Genomic DNA, 17,020 nt, shown 5'->3' with positions numbered 1-17,020 from the left:
TCATAATTTTATTCACAGTTATCAAAAAAGATTCAAACTTGTTCCCAGAAATATTATTTGACTCAGTCTAATATTAGAAATTAAGTTGATAAAATGATCACTTTAGTCAGAATACATAATTAGCTTTAAATTAAGTCAAAACTTCAGTTTTTTTATATATTAATTGGCTTTTCCACAAGTAGAGGTGAAATAACACTAATAATATGTCAGCGAATTGTGAAACTACACTTTGACAGAATTCATTTTATTTTACATTGGTGTTCCTTCTCCCATGAAAATAATTTTTCTAAAGATTAATCAGAAATTTCCTCAAAATTTGCTGGCATTGTTATATACTAACTGCACATGGTTTGGGATTTAATTGTTAGGATAAGCCATAACGCATAACGTACCAGATTACAATCTAGCGGCAACTCTTAAGTTTGTGACTGTCAAAGAAGACGGTACAAAATTGTGGTCAAATGTCATCCTGACAAGATTCTATCTGATCCAAGCTATCTTTTTCTATCTATGTCAGACTTTTCTCTATAGCAGCAGGTTCTCCATGAAAACGTACCCATTAATTTTCTACTTCCATTTGATGCATCTAAGTAAATGTATTCAATGAGATTCATATGTGGGAAAGTGCTATAAAGTGAAGGAAAATTATGGTATGATGGCAATAACTCATGAAGAGTAATAAGAAGAGAGAGTATCTAGAGCATTTGACTGAAAATGGAAGAGATTATAGCCTGGTGAATGGAGTTAATTTCAAATATATTACAGTATGGTTTTCTATCATGTGTGCTCTCTCTGACTATATTAATAAATGAAAGAGTGATGAATAGTTCTGGGAACTTCTACAGAAACTTATTAATATTTCAACATAATCATTGAGTATCTATGTCAACACACATCAAAAATGCATGAGAAATGACTACCTATACTTACTAGTTACACTCATTAGGAATATATGGATGAGAAATATAAATGGCATACACAAATTTGCAAAGCAATTATAGGTAGAACATATAGAAAATAAAAAGCTACAAAAAGATCTCACACAGAGAAGCAGGTCAAACAACCAACAGCAAATTAATACTTGCCATCAGTTTGGAGTATACTGCATGACCACATGAAATACCGTTTTATTTTAAATTATGAGTCATTTCAGCAATTACTAGCAAAAATAAGTAGGCACTCTCAAATAAAAGTGGCTGACTCATTCTATCTATGATATAACTTTGGAATCTCTAACTTTAAAAAGTATAAAAACAAAACGTTCGGCTTTAAAAAGCTTGATTTCTATATATTTTTAAATTGATTATCTAGAACTAATAAATTCACATTAGAATGCGGCGTGAGAGTTTAAAAAACTAGTCAACAGTTAACAATAATTCCAAGTGGTTACAAAAGCTAAACAAATAATCTGTTTATATCTGTAGTATACAGCAAAAGATGATGTTCAGTTCAGGTGGGATGGGGGAAGGTTAAACTCATTGCTTAGCATTACACATGTAGTATCAAATGCCTGCCACAGAGATAGGATATAAATCAGTCTCGTAACAGCAACCTCTGTGTAGAAGCTTCCATATATGATGTCTTTTATTTTCGTTGCTATTTTTCTTATTGTTTTGCTCATTTGTTTTTGTACTTTCTGGCATTTCTAGAACAAACTGCATTACTTGCATTCTCTTTCTCTCTCTCTGTTGACCACATCACATGGCTTGTAGGATCTCAGTTCCTTGACCAGGGATTGAACCCGGGCCTCTTCCATGAAAAAAGCAGAGTCCTAACCACTGGGCTGCCAGGGGATTCGGTGCCTTGTACTTTATTTTACTTTTGAATGATCAAAAAGATTCATACATACAAATTCTTAGGGTAAGTTCTCACTTGAAACAACAGCTGCATCATTTCTAGGGGAAAAAGTGCTAATGGTTCCTAGATGATACAGTAACAATATATCTTTTAACAACTCTCTAGGATAATAAATATTTTTGACTCATCAGGGATACAAAATTAGATTGGAAGAACCCAGCCAAAAAGAAGTAAGTTGAAAGTAATGAAGTGTTTTGAAAGAAAAATTGTTTTGCATTTTTGTTTTTGGACTTCCGTTTTGGTTAAATAACTGCAGATTCCTTAAAAAAAAAAAAAAAAAACAAAAACTAACTTTAATCACAGCACAGAGGGCAAAGTATGCGTAGACACTAGAGATTCAGTCCTGGCTCCCTCACCCTAGGGAAGTGACGCTAGAACAGTTAGCATCTACAGAGCCCAGTTTCCTCTGCAAAATTAAGGAATTCTAACTCATGTTCTCTAGCTGGTCAGTGAGTCTGTTTACTCACTCCGGAATACTCCTGCCTTAGAATCTGTTCACTTGTTATTTCCTCTGCCTCACGGGCTGTTCTTTCAGATAACCTAGTGAATTGACCTTGTATCTCTTTAGGGCTGTCCTAACAGATAACCTTATCAGAATTCTTCAAATGCCTTATATGAAATTATAAATGCTGTGCACCACCTCCACCCTACCCAGTACCCGTATCTGTTTCCCTTATTTCCACAGCACTTCCCTTCTTCAGAGGTGTGCGTACGTTGTGTGCACTTGTGTGCACATGCTCAGCCATATCCATCTCTTTGTGATCTCAGGGATGGTAACCTGCCACACTCCTCTGTCCACATGATTTCCAAGGCAAGATTACTGGAGTGGGTGCCATTTCCTTCTCTAAAGGATCTTTCCAACCCAGGGATTTAACCCACAGCCATTTAATGCAAGTCCAATAACCCACATTTAACCTGCATTGGCAGGCGGATTCTTTACCACTGAGCCACCAGCGAAGCTCTCTTCAGAGGTATTATTCACTTACTGTCTGTGTTCTCTCACTTCCTCCACTAGAATATAAGCACCACAAAATCAGTGATTTGTCTATTTTATTCAATGCTGTTCTAGTGTATAAAAAAGTGCCTTGCCAGGCACTGTGCTACAAGCCCTGGAGATACACGGAGGACATGTTATCTGTCCTCTGAACAGCTCAATGTATGGGAGTCTCATGTGAATGGACACAGGGGTGTCTATAAATATACATATGTACATACATGCAGATATATACAGCTCTTTATATGTATCTTTACACCACAAGCTCCTGTGTCTAACTGTGGAAGCTGTGGGTAGCTGGGCAGCTAGGCAGCACCATTCATAGAAATGGCACCCTTTGGGATGCACAGTGGTCAACCTGCACCACCATACTGAGCTTTCTGGAGACTGAAATGTGTAAGACACAAAGTTGATGATGCCATTCCCATGTAAAATCTATTGATGTCTCTCCACTGTTTACAGAATACAGTCATCATTCCTGATCAGGTCCCTACATACCTCCCAAAGCAGCTTCACCTCCCAGCTCTTCATCACACTCAGCTCCATGCCAGTCACTGAACTTGTGCAATCCTACCACGTGTCTCTGCTCTACTCTGGATGAGCTACATGTCCTTTCCTTTCTTCCTTCATGCTTTCATCCCTTTGGGCTTTAATTTGCCTCATGTAGGTTTATTCTGAGCTCCTTATGATAAGGTACTGTGAATCAGTCATCCTGTATCTCCAGCAGCTAACTCAGAGTTGAATAAATGAATTCATTATTCACCAAATGAAGACATGACTTAATTTGCTAATTCACAAAACAGCTCAAATATCAAATTATTATAAAAACTGATCACACTTTTTTAAGTGAAAGAGGGACCAACAGGATCTCATCAAAGCAGATAAAAGTGTCGGTATAAGAGTACAGGCTTCATTTTGCTATTAAACAACCAGGGATTGAGTTACTCCATGATCATTATCTTTTTTTTTTAATCTTGCAAGAATGTTGGGTTGATGAAGGCTAAGTGAACACTTTAGACTTTATCTATATTCATTCACAAAAAATCAGGGGCTCTTTTGAACTACCTTAGAAGAAGAGCAACATAGAAGTGTTTATTTCCTTGGCAAGACAGTGAATGCCTCTCAGATTTACCCATCAGCAGCAGCCTCATCAGCCATGATGTCTATCATTAGTCTGGTAGAGAGCTAGCTTTCACCTGCAGAACTGAACCAAAGCTATTTCTCTGGTAAGACATGATGTGGAAAAAAAAAAAAAAAAAGACATGATGTGGGACTTTGAAGGTGTTCCAAACACATTATTGGCTTCCCAGGTGGCACTAGTGGTGAAGAACCCACCTGCCAATGCAGGAGACGTGGGTTCAATTCCTGGGCAGGCTATAGTCCATAGGTTTGCCAAGAGTCAGACATGACTGAAGCGACTTATCATGCACTCACACAAACACAACAGGCTTATTAAATAAAAATATAGGTTTGTAAGATGAGACAAGAATTTGGGAAATATTTAAAACAAAAGAACTGCAATTATTTGACATACTGAGCTCTGTGGCTAGTCTCTGGGCACAGTCAGCTCAATTGGGTTTGTTCTAATCAGCCGATAACAGAAAAGGCATGGCCCAATGCCTTCAAATTCTTCAGTTGAAGAAGCAAAATTAGATGACACAGTACCATCTCAGCCCTTGAACAAGCTTATCCTTTTATAGACTGACAGAAAGCAATTCTAAAAAGGATGTTCATTTTAGAAATGTCAGCACATGTGTTTATACTGAAATAATCATTTCTTAAAATAATACCAACAGTGTTATATAAAGAACACTCTAATATATTTGTACTTTATTTCTTTACATATCAATATAACGTTATGTGTGATTCACGAAGTGGAATACCTTTTTAAGAATCATTTCTGAGAAGGCATTTGATTGAATTATCTCCCTCTTAAGTGCTAGTTGCTCAGTCATGTCTGACTCTTTGTGAACCCCATGGACTGTAGCCCTCCAGACTCCTCTGTCCATGGCATTCTCCCAACAAGAATACTGGAATTGGTAACCATTCCCTTCTCCCGGGGATGTTCCTGCTCCAGATATTGAACCTGAGTCTCCTACATTGCAGGAAGATTCTTTACCATCTGAGCCACCAGGGAATCCCCACTTCCCCTTACATCAGATTACATTTAAAGTAACAGTGAGTTTTAGAATGAAATAAAAATCAGAAATTATTTCATAAAAGTTGTATTCTTATTGGGATTCAAGTCTCAAAAAAAACTGTGAATTTTAGATAGCTATGGTTTAGAGATTTTAAAGCCACAGCATAAAAACAGGAGCTGTCTTCATAAAGGAATCTGGGTTTATAGTCAGATAAACTTTGATTTCAAAATGAGCTCTGCAAATTACCAGCTGCAGGACCTCTGGAGACAGACTAAACCTCTCTGGGCTTCCTTTTCTTTATTTGTGCATAAAAAAGGGAGCACAGGGCAAATTAAATGGAAACTGTATGAGTTTTTATAGAATCTGCCTAAAACTAGGCAGCCAGTGGCTTCCCAGGTGGCTTAGTGGTAAAGAATCTGCCTGCCAACGCAGGAGATGTAAGAGGCGCGGGTTCCATCCCTGGGTAGGAAAGATCCCATAGAGAATGAAATGGCGACCCACTCCAGTATTCCCGCCTGGAAAATGTCATGGACAGAGGAGCCTGGGGTGCTACAGTCCATGGGGTCGCAAAGAGTTGGACATGCCTGAGCACACACACACTCACAGGCAGTTAGTAACAGCTTTTTCTTTCTCTTATCTCTAGGATTGTTCTCTACAATCATTTAAAAGACATTAACCCAGTTAGATAGAAGGAAATTGAGAAATAAAGATCAAGAATTTTAAAATAAGGACAATGAGAAACACACAATCGCCATCAAAAACCTACAAGATTTCTGACTTTTCTTTGATCATCAGATGCAACTTTCTAAATTAAGAACCATGATGTTTGAACCAGTAACAGAATCTGAAGAAAGTAATAGGATAGATAACTTGCCGCCACATCTGTTCTTTCAAAGAGCATCTAAGTGAAAATGTAACAAAGATATATGACTCTTCATTTCCAGAATTCACAAATTGTTTTGCTTTAAGAAGAAGGGCACTTGACACAAGCAATATAATAAAAACAGGGGGATGAAAGCAATGTTTTAATTAGCTTAAATGTAATCGACAAGGAGCCATTTAAAAGAATATCCTTTTACCAGGTGCAGATTTTAGGGATGCTAACTAAAGCAAAAAGCTGCTGCTGCTACTAATTTATGTTGCTTTTTTTTTTTCTACCCTCTGAGAGTTATTATCAAGATCAGAGAGGGTAGAGAATTCAGATACCATGTGAGTGAAAAAATAACGTGCATTTACCAACTCTGCAAAAATTGACCCTGAAAAATACAAGTCCAGCTCTTTAACACCTTCATTTGCTTTCCTCACCCTCTGCTCTACCCTTTCCCACTTCACTCTTACCGAAAGTATCATGACTAGATCTTTTCCTTTCAGTTTAAGGCTTGTTCCTGGTTGATTAGAAATTCTCTGAGGAAGGCCCTCTTTCAGATATTCGTATTCATTTATACTTTAATTTGAAGGAAGTTGATTATTCTACTAGCATCACCAAATGAGGAGAATGAAGGTTTAGAACTAGAAAGAAGAAAAAGGGGTACAGAAATTAGAGGCTCTGGGTAAGAGAGCCAAATTTTACCTATTTAAAAAATAGTTTTGCTGAGGGTTAGAGTTAATTATAATAATTTGCTCTAATCATGTGCCTGTACTTCTCTTTTTCCAAACATTTATTTCATAATTATGTTTGTCAAGTAGCTAAGGGTAATGACCCTATTACAGCATCAGAGGGAGGGGAAAAAAAAAAAAAACAAACCCAGACCAAAGCAAAACAGATGTTCAATGAATTTCTGGAAGTTGGCTCTATCACAATTACTGGATACCTGTCTCTGGCTTAGACAGTGCCTCCACAATTGAAATACAAGAAGGGCCTCTCTATGGCCAGCTCTTCCCACTTATCTGAATTCACTGATGCTGAGCTGATGAAGGAGAAGCAAATGAACCAATGAAAATAGTTGAAATGAACAGTTCAAGAACAGTTCAGGAGCCTCTCTATAAAAATCTATTTGATGGAAGTGAACTCAGGTTGCTGCTCAAGCCACCAACCAGTGTTCTTTTTTAAAGACAAGACTTGTTAAACATATTGGGGTGAGGAGAGATGCAACTTTGGCTAACAATTCCTGCATTTCAAATCAAAGGAAAAATATTAAACTGAAGACTTACAGCATTCATTTTAAAAGTCAGTAACATGTGTAATACCAAATATTTTAAAACAGCATTTAATAGCATATTAAGGTTTATGCAATGTAAATATAGTGTCAAAAAGTGAGCCACCAAATCAAAAATTCAAACTATGGTGACAACTACAGAGGCAAGGCTATGAACCTGAATGTGAAAGGAGACGAAGAAGAGATAAGGTTGGAGAGAGTCATCTTGTGGGGTTAGCTCCTTGTTTGAAGGACAAGACAAGTTTAATTCCTCTCTGCTTATCAGTCTTTCCTAATATCTTCCTACCTCATCTTCCCCCTTTCTTCCTTGACACTACCATGGGGGCCAATGAGGTAAGAACTCTTCCTAAACCATGGCTTTAATTAGAGAGATAAATGTGTTTCGGTTGCCCAGGGCTTTTAAAATGTGCTAAGAACTTCCCTGGTGGCTCAGAGGGTAAAGCATCTTGCTTACAATGTGGGAGACCTGGGTTCGATCCCTGGGTCAGGAAGATCCTCTGGAGAAAGAAACGGCAACCCTCTCCAGTACTCTTGCCTAGAAAATCCCATGGACGGAGGAGCCTGGCAAGCTACAGTCCACTGGGTTGCAAAGAGTTGCACAGGAGTGAGCAATTTCACTTTCACCTCTAGTGAACACAAACCCTTGATTTAATCACCTCTCTACCTACAGACATCCTTCTCACCTAAGGAAAGTTCTGAAAGTGCCAGAAATAGATGCACAGATATCTTTTGAAATCCTCTCATCTGGTACATGCTGAAACAACGTTCTGTCCTCTTATGATGGGATACATTATTGTATTGAGCACAGTATAATGGAATTTTGCTTGTTTGTTCGACGTCCAGCTTTTGTGTTAATAGATGGCATCATGATCCAAAGGCAAACACAAAAAGAGGAAAGAGAAATAGTGAAACAGATATGCACGAAAAATGAAAGAGAAATTAAGAGAAGAAGAGAAACACATGTCCACTGAAAGTTAACTCTGGGTAAACCTAAGTTCCTTTGTTGGCAAAGTAATGTCTGCTTTTGAATATGCTATCTAGGTTGGTCATAACTTTTCTTCCAAGGAGTAAGCGTCTTTTAATTTCATGGCTGGCATCACCATTTCCAGTGATTTTGGAGCCCCCCAAAATAAAGTCTGACACAGTTTCCACTGTTTCCCCATCTATTTCCCATGAAGGGATGGGACCAGATGCCATGATCTTCGTTTTCTGAATGTTGAGCTTTAAGCCAACTTTTTCACTCTCCTCTCTCACTTTCATCAAGAGGCTTTTCAGTTCCTTTTCACTTTCTGCCATAAGGGTGGTGTCATCTGCATATCTGAGGTCAAGGCTATGGTTTTTCCAATGGTCATGTATGGATGTGAGAGTTGGACTGTGAAGAAAGCTGAATGCCGAAGAATTGATGCTTTTTGAACTGTGGTGTTGGAGAAGACTCTTCAGAGTCCCTTGGACTGCAAAGAGATCCAACCAGTCCATTCTGAAGGAGATCAGTCCTGGGTGTTCTTTGGAAGGAATGATGCTAAAGCTGAAACTCCAGTACTTTGGCCACCTCATGCGAAGAGTTGACTCATTGGAAAAGACTCTGATGCTGGGAGGGATTGGGGGCACGAGGAAAAGGGGACAACAGAGGATGAGATGGTTGGATGGCATCACTGACTCGATGGACGTGAGTTTGAGTGAACTCCGGGAGTTGGTGATAGACAGGCAGGCCTGGCGTGCTGCAATTCATGGGGTGGCAGAGTTGGACACGATTGAGCGACTGAACTGAAACCTAAGGACAGTTTTTCTTTTTTTTTTTTAATTCTCTAACAAGGACTATATACTTGTCTGAGCCTAAAATTTTCCTCAACGTATTGTAACAAGTTTTGAAACACACCTACATTTAAGAGGTCTCTGTATAACATTCTTTTCACTTCACCTCACAGTATCTTATCACTTCTCAGTTTTTACACACACATATTCCTTCTTGAATGATGCTTAATTAACTACTGATGGGTCCTGGCATTCTAGGGCTTCCCAAGTGACAGCTCAGTATTCTTTACTAATCGTTTAATGAATACACTTACATGAATAATGAATCTGGCATTTCCCTAGATACACATGCAACTTTTGTAACAGTAATAAAGGCAGGCATATGGACAGTAGGAACAAAGTATCGTGGCTTCCAAACGTTTTCACAAAGCAGATCAGAGAAGTTACGTTGAAAATGAAGCTCCAATTCCTGAGGCTGCTGTTAAAAGTTTCATATTAAAATTTACTATTATATTATCAGCACATAATACTAGAAGCATAAAAAGTGATTATATTTGAGAAGCTAGTACCATTATTTGCTCTATCAGCTCCAAATGGATTTTAGTAATCACACTGCCAAACCCTAACATCTGAAATAAAAGAAACACACATATCCATAACATATGTACACACAAATTATGTATATATTATATGGCACAGAAAAACAAGTGTGATTAAAATGTCTGTGAAATTTATGATTCATCTCAGAATTGAACCTTTTCAACAGTCTGTCTAATTTTACAGGTGAGAAAATGGAATCCCTGACCTTAAGATTTCGCTCCCACAAAACCACAATTGCTGTGCTGATCATCACACAGAGAAACTAGGTTACTACAACCAGTTATTTAAACAATGGGAGAAGACAGTGTTTTTATACATGTTCAAGTGGAAGAATATGATTGTTAACAGACATTACAGGGCACTCACAGAAAAAGACCTGTTCTGTGAGTTAGAAGTTCAAACCTTGTCTTATCACCACTTATAATATGACCTTGGACAAGTCACTGAACTTCCCTGATCCTCAGTGTCTTCAATAGTGATAGTAGCATAACGACATCTGCAATATTTACATTTCCTAGTTGTCACTATACACTATACTATACACTATTACTATTATTGTAACAACTATCTATCATTAGCAATACTACTAATTTTACCCTCCTTGATATTTTTATCTGTCAAAATTTTTCAATTCAATTTTCATGCCATGTAACCACATCACACCCTCACAGTTGTCCTGTAAGGTAAGCAGTCTTTCTTATTACAGATGAAGAAACATCTCACAGTGGCTAACTTGCCAGATGTCACATGGCTACTAAGAGCTTGAATGTAAATTTGAATCCAAATCTAACTGCAAATTTCATTAGATTCGCAATATAGTTTCCTCAAATATATATATTTGTGTGTATACACATACATATATAATGTAAGTATATAATACCTAGTGCCTATATAATATGGAGGTATATTATTCATTTTATACCACACACAAATACCCACATGTAGGCTCTAAGTTCTAAAATGTTTCAAAAAAAATTTTTTTTTAATTTCAAGACCTAATTCATGAAATAGAGTAGCTATTTAGTCAATACTTGGGAAAAAAGAATTAATACATGGGAGGTAACCAAGATTATTTTAAGTAAAGTGTTAATGAACTTTCATGTCTGCAGTAATAGTGGCTTAATTTAGATCCTCCTCTTCTTTAAGGCTATGTTATTAAAAATCATGCTAGAAAAAAAATTATGCTAGAGACAAAATACACATGGACTAGTGATGGGTGCAATTCTAGACACAGAATTGACAATGATGAAAAAGCAGCTACATTCAATAAATGAGGGCTAAAATCTAACCCTGTGTTGCAGTTAAAGGAGCAAGAAAGAGCCCTTCAAAAATTACATATGATTTGAGTTTTTCAAAGAGGTAACATATTATCTTCAAAATTTGAAATTTCAAAAAATCTATCATATTTTCTCCTATCTACACAAGATAATAATGCTTGTCAGTTTTATTTCTCTTGACTGTTCTGTATGAAAATGATAAAGGTGATAATTAGATAGTGACATTCAAAAAGAATAAAAAATATTATATATTTCTTTTCAGAGTTGGGAAGGTGTGGGAAGTATTAAAAAATAAGTCTCATTTCTATTCAAACGCAAATATTTACGTAAAACACTCTATGATTCCCCTGATCTCCTCCCAAAGAACACAGGGTGAATGGAAAGATGCTGACACATGTACCCAGTCAGAGCTAGAATGACAGGTCTGGGGAAGGAGATGCTGCTGTTTCCATTATCCATCGAACACCTTGGCAATTCTTATTTCATCCTGAGAATGTGATACTTACTCTTGTACTGCTCTGGCTATGGAAAGGGCCGTAGATCCAGTTTCATTAACGCTATCTAAGGTCACATTTGGCAGGTCATCATCATCACTGTCACTTTTACTTTGTCTGGGAGATAGGCCTCGGGGGTCCATTTGTGCTGGGAAAAAAAGGCATATATAATGAATTAAAATTAGTGTGCACAAAGTTAACCTTGTCCTGGACCAACATCAAGCATGGACTGTCTCTTCTGTGTCTATCACACACATGGCATCCTATAGAAATCCCAGGAATTAGTGAAAGCGACATATTTTTATGGACTGAGCACTCACTGACTCTTTTCCCTTGTTCATCTGATTTATAAAACCGCCATCAGCTCTCGGTAGTTTCAGGGGATGATTACAGAATAGAACGTATAAAATCCACGATATTACCAACTTCTGAGTGGTCAGAAGATGATTAGGTAGCTCGTGAGTTATTGTTCTACCTTCTGGCTTCTTCTTGCTTCTGCTGCCAGAGTTCTGGCCATTTTCTTGCATACTAACACTGCCTGGAAGGTGGCGAGCAGGAGGGAGAGGATTTGTTTGCTTATAGCTCACATCAGAAGCTTAGAAAAGAACAAGGCTTACAAGAGAAATATCAAGGTGTAGGTATTTTTCATATCACAGCGAATCCTTGTCTCATAGTTCACTGTTGCTCTAAGTGGAGATCTGAGAGCAGGAAAATAACAGAACTAGCAGCTTGTCATTTTAACTGTATTTACATGTGTTAGCCAGTGCCCTTCATCATTATCCTGATCTCATTTTCCAAAACAGCGTTTCTAGGTAAGATTCTCCTTCACTGCACGCTTGCTGAGGCAAGAAATAGCCCAACGTTCTGACCCTTGTTGATAGGGACCACCAGATCTTTTCAAATGAGAGGGTTACCATCAATCTTTAATATATTAATATATATTTTTCAAAACTGGTTTCACTTCCACCTCCTCTTTACGAACAGCTTTAGCAACCACCAACTAGGAATTCCATCAGCCCTCACTTCAAGCACCAAAGAAGCACACCTTCTCAATTGAAAGCACTGTGCTAGCTACATAACTGCATTGCTAAAATATATGATTTCAACTCTCAGCCAGCTCCAACCAGAATCCTGCTCTTCAAACATGCCTACATAAGACTTCTAAAACCACTACTAGTTGCAAGGAAAAGCAAAATGAACTTAAAATCATGGTTACAATGACATTTGGGTACATTTACAGTTTCATTTTTTTCCTCTTTTTTGTTTTGTTTTGTTTTGTTTTGTTATTGTGCATCATACATCAGGTAGAGTCGCAGGGAAATGCTGATTTTTCCCATTTTCTTAACCCACAAAAGATAATTTCTTACGATTTTACCTAATACTGACTATATGACTAGAAAAACTGTATCTAGAGAGTTTTGACAGATTTCTAACTAAACTTGGTTAGGAAGGTGCTAATATCTGTTGAAATCTAAGATGTGAGTATACGTGACATACGTTCTGCGAGTATAAACATACCAAAATGCACTTTGAATAATGGATGATTTTAGTAAATGTTGGCTAAATTAAAGAGAAAATAATAAAATGAATCTAAAGTAGTAGTCTTTTGCTGAGGACTTATCTGCCCCCTAAGTGACGATGTCTAGAGACACAGTGATTCATCCAACTTGAAGGAAGAGAGATGCTACTGGTACCCAGTAGGCAGATGCAAAGGATACTGTTAGATCTAATATAGTATGCAGGATAGTCATGGCCCCAAGACAAAGAGCCAGTCTAAAATATCAACGGCACCAGGCTGAATAACTTTGATCTAGATATTTAAGAGTTTGGACAGAAAGGTATCACATCTGATAACTTTCAAACGCATAATAACTATGTCCTAGTTTCAAAGTCTCTAGCAAAGAAATCAAACCATACATTGGATTATCCATCTTTTCTGGGTCTATCCTCAAATAAAACAATTCACTGTCATGTGACTCATCACTGATCACTTCCACCAATACAGCCCTCACTTTCTTGAACACCAGAAATTATGCAATGATGCACATTAAGTTCTTGAATGCTGTCTTTATACCACATGGTAAGACAAAGGCTGTTTCTTTTCCATTTGATCTCTAGAGAAGAGTCCCTAGCAGAGGGGGTTGGAGAAACTCTTTGTAGAGGAAAGTAGCCAATTTCACAACCACGTAATAACATATATCTGCTTAGGCATTTGGTCATTCCAAAGGCAATGAAGGCATTAGATCATATAAGATTTATTTTGGCTCCAGGCAATAGAAACTGGCTCAGGCTGCTTTATATTAAACGAACGCGCATGCACGCTAAGTCCCTTCAGTCATGTCCAATTCTTTGAGAACCTATGAACTTCAGCCCAACAGGCTCCTCTGTCCATGGAGTTTTTCCCAGGCAAGAATACTAGAGTGAGTTGCCATGCCCTCCTCCATGGGAATCTTTCTGACCCAGGGACTGAATGTCTCTTAAGTTTCCCATGTTGGCAGGTGGATACTTTACCACTGTGGCACCTGGGAAGACCCTGGAATGATACTCAGCAGCTCACAGAAAGGAAGGCAAAGATGAACAGCTAGCACTCAAATAGCCCAAGACACAGGGATGATACAGACAGATCAACCAGAAATTCACAGGTAAGTCTCCCGTTGTGCAATCCCACTACAAAATGATTCCTTTAACACTCGTTCATATTGCTAAATTTAGTCAATAAATTTAGTATCAGACTCATTGTGTGGTCTTACATATACCTGTGAAAATCAACAATTTAACATTTAAAGTTCTTGAAACACCGTGCACTAAGACTCCTTTGCCAAGATATCAAATGAACAAATAGCCAAAGAAAAGAGGATATTTTTGGTGGTCCCATTTTCATCAAGACAAACAGAGATCACTTGGGAAGTCATATCAACTCAAGGAAGAGACAGGCACTTAACCAGCAACCAATTTGGCTGGGAAAGTTAGTCTCACGGCGTGACAGATTCCAAATAACTGGTGTGAGAGTTGATCATCTAAATTATGCTATGTTTATATTTTAATGAAAGCTTAAAATATGTTAAATATAATGCCTTTTCTGATGTACTTTTCAGGAACATTATAATTGAGGATCTCTTTCCAATATTTTCAATAAATATTATGAAATACATCTGCTGCCATCATGCTGGGAAACTCTTCTTACCCATACCTTCAGCCAAGTTGAGGACGTAATTAGAAAAGCTTTTTTAAATCTGCATTGCTGATTAGGTCAGATGATTAGCTAATCTACATAGTTGCATAATTCCACTCTATTTTTATTAAATGTGGGGTAGGGGTATCTACCCTCCCTAACCTCCAACAGTCTTTGAGTTTTTCAGCTCATTTAGGGAACACTAAGACTTTGAGGTGCCCACGGGAGAGAAAATGGAAAAGTTACCAGGGCATTAGAACCAAAAACATACCTCTCTCTCTGAGTAAGACAGCACCAAGCGAAAGCACTGAAAAGAATGCTAGAAGCATCTGAAAAGAATCTACATTTCAGATTTTGTTCCTCTTAAATGAAAAAGGGATCAGACAGCAGTAGGTGGTCTAACTCAATGCTGGACAAAGTGTCATCCCTGAGAGAGAGGTACTGGGAACATGGTGTGAAATGCACTCCATGTCATGAAATCCTGGGAAGATAACTGCAGAAATCCAACACCTGAACTTGAACCTATTTACTCTTTCAACCTATTTAGTCCTTCAAACACCCACCTATGATCACTGTCACCATGAAGATCACTCCAATGAATATTGTCTCCTTGAATTCATGCCCTTGTGTGACTGCTTCCCCCAGCAACTGTGGACTTGGCTAGATGACCTGAAGTCATTCTAGATTGAGTGGACATATTCCAGCCACTAGATGACCGCATTCACAGGAGTGACTAGCATGAAAACTGTCCAGCTAAACCCGTTTCAAATGTTCGCCTTACAGAACTGTGAGTAAGTAAGAGTGCTATCTAGTCTTGGACTGGAGAATTTCATGGACTGTATAATCCATGGGGTTGCAAAGAGTTGGACACAACTGAGCGACTTTCACTTTCACATGCCAGTCTACTAAATTGGGGGTTGATTTGTCAGAGCACTCCAGGCTTCCCTATTCTTCCCCATCTCCCTGAGTTTGCTCAAACTCACGTCCATTGAGTCAATGATATCATCCAAACATCTCATCCTCTGTCACCCCCTTCTCCTCCTGCCTTCAATCCTTCCCAGCATCAGTCTTTCCCAATGAGTCAGGTGTTCACATCAGGTGGCCCAAGTATTGGAGCTTCAGCATCAGTCCTTCTAATGAATATTCAGGGTTGGTTTCCTTTAGGATTGACTGGTTTGATGTCCCTGCAGTCCCAGGGACTCTCAAGAGCCTTCTCCAGCACCACAGTTGCAAAGTATCAATTCTCTGGCTCTCAGCCTTCTTTATGGTCCAACTCTCACATCCATACATGACTACTGGAAATACCATAGCGTTTACTATATGGACCTTTGGATATGGCTGCATGTAGTCAATTAATACTTAGGACTTTATTATATGTGGGGCTATGGAGCACACTCTTCATAGTACATTTGTACAATTGATATGCTGACGTCATTTGGCTTCAGAATGTCAGTTGCTCAAATATAGGCTTGATTTTTCTAGCATATCAAGATAGATGATGAGAGAAAAACTCATAAGTAAATAAAGCTTGACTCAGAGGTCAGTGAACTCCAGGATCAGATCTGGCTCTTCTGGGTCTCACTTTACTTACTGATCCTTCCACGATGCTCTGTTGTCTTACTTTTTAAATTTTTGTTACTGCTAATGAGACTACTTCTCTACATAAAGCAAGTGTCATTGTCTATATAACCCCAATGAAGATTTAAAAATCCAATCAATTATGTAAATCCTGTGATGTGGGTACTGTGTTGATATACAAGCAATTTATTCATTTTCCCCAAATTCCTATCTGCACATTTGACAGAGTAATGACTTCTTCTCCCATTATATTAAATAATAACTTCATAATGTTACTATAATTCCCTAGTGCAAGGTCCTCTTCTAAGTGATAGCACCACTGGAACTCTCTGCAGCTTTCAAGACTATTGGTTATATCTTTTCATTTTCACTCCCAGCCTCTTAATTAATATTGACTGAGGGACTGAGGGGGAAACCAGTACCTGTGGCTGGTGACTTTTCTTTTGGTCAGCCCAAAATTAATTATTTTATTTCACTAACACTTTGAGGGCTATTACATTCAACAGTTACACCTGATACACCTGTAAAGTCTTCTAATTTTCTTGATATGTTATAGTCAGTCCAGTCTTCTGCAGAATCAAAAGACGTATTCTCCAGCACCGCACCTTGCGCTTCATTTCACTTTCTGTATCAGAATCAAACACTAAGATTTTTTGTCTCTTTGCTGGTCTAATATTCACACTGTCTGAATCAGAACGATATGAAGAACTATCATGTTCTAAGACACTAGCACATATGTCGCTTGGACAATAACAGAAAGAAATCTACATAAAATTCACCAAAAAAATTCTTCATTCAAAATTTTGTGATGCATCATTTTTGAAAATTTGACATTTATAATATATACAAGGTTGGAACAAGAACATAACGGAGCAAAATGTGAATGATAATGACAATCATAAGTTGTATAATGAACCCTTGATCAATTTTAAGCTCTAGTGATATGCCCTACCAGAAGCTTTAACAACTCTGCACAGTGACTGTTAACTGTATCACTAT

The 17,020-nt window shown here is 37.9% G+C and overlaps 1 protein-coding gene across 2 annotated transcripts in view; it reads right to left on the bottom strand.

The window, feature by feature from the left end:
- Positions 1-17,020, bottom strand: part of KLF12 (Kruppel like factor 12) — a 526,247-nt gene that overhangs the window by 121,375 nt on the left and 387,852 nt on the right. For both annotated transcript variants that reach the window (XM_005687692.3, XM_018056508.1), the window contains exon 5: positions 11,284-11,419. In XM_005687692.3, coding sequence (XP_005687749.2) covers positions 11,284-11,419 — 136 coding nt within the window. The remainder of the gene's footprint in view (positions 1-11,283; positions 11,420-17,020) is intronic.

This window comes from Capra hircus, chromosome 12, assembly GCF_001704415.2.
Source record: "Capra hircus breed San Clemente chromosome 12, ASM170441v1, whole genome shotgun sequence".
NCBI classification, from domain to species: domain Eukaryota; kingdom Metazoa; phylum Chordata; class Mammalia; order Artiodactyla; family Bovidae; genus Capra; species Capra hircus.
The sequence above is the reverse complement of the archived record's forward strand: the minus strand, read 5'-3'. Positions and strand labels throughout refer to the sequence as shown.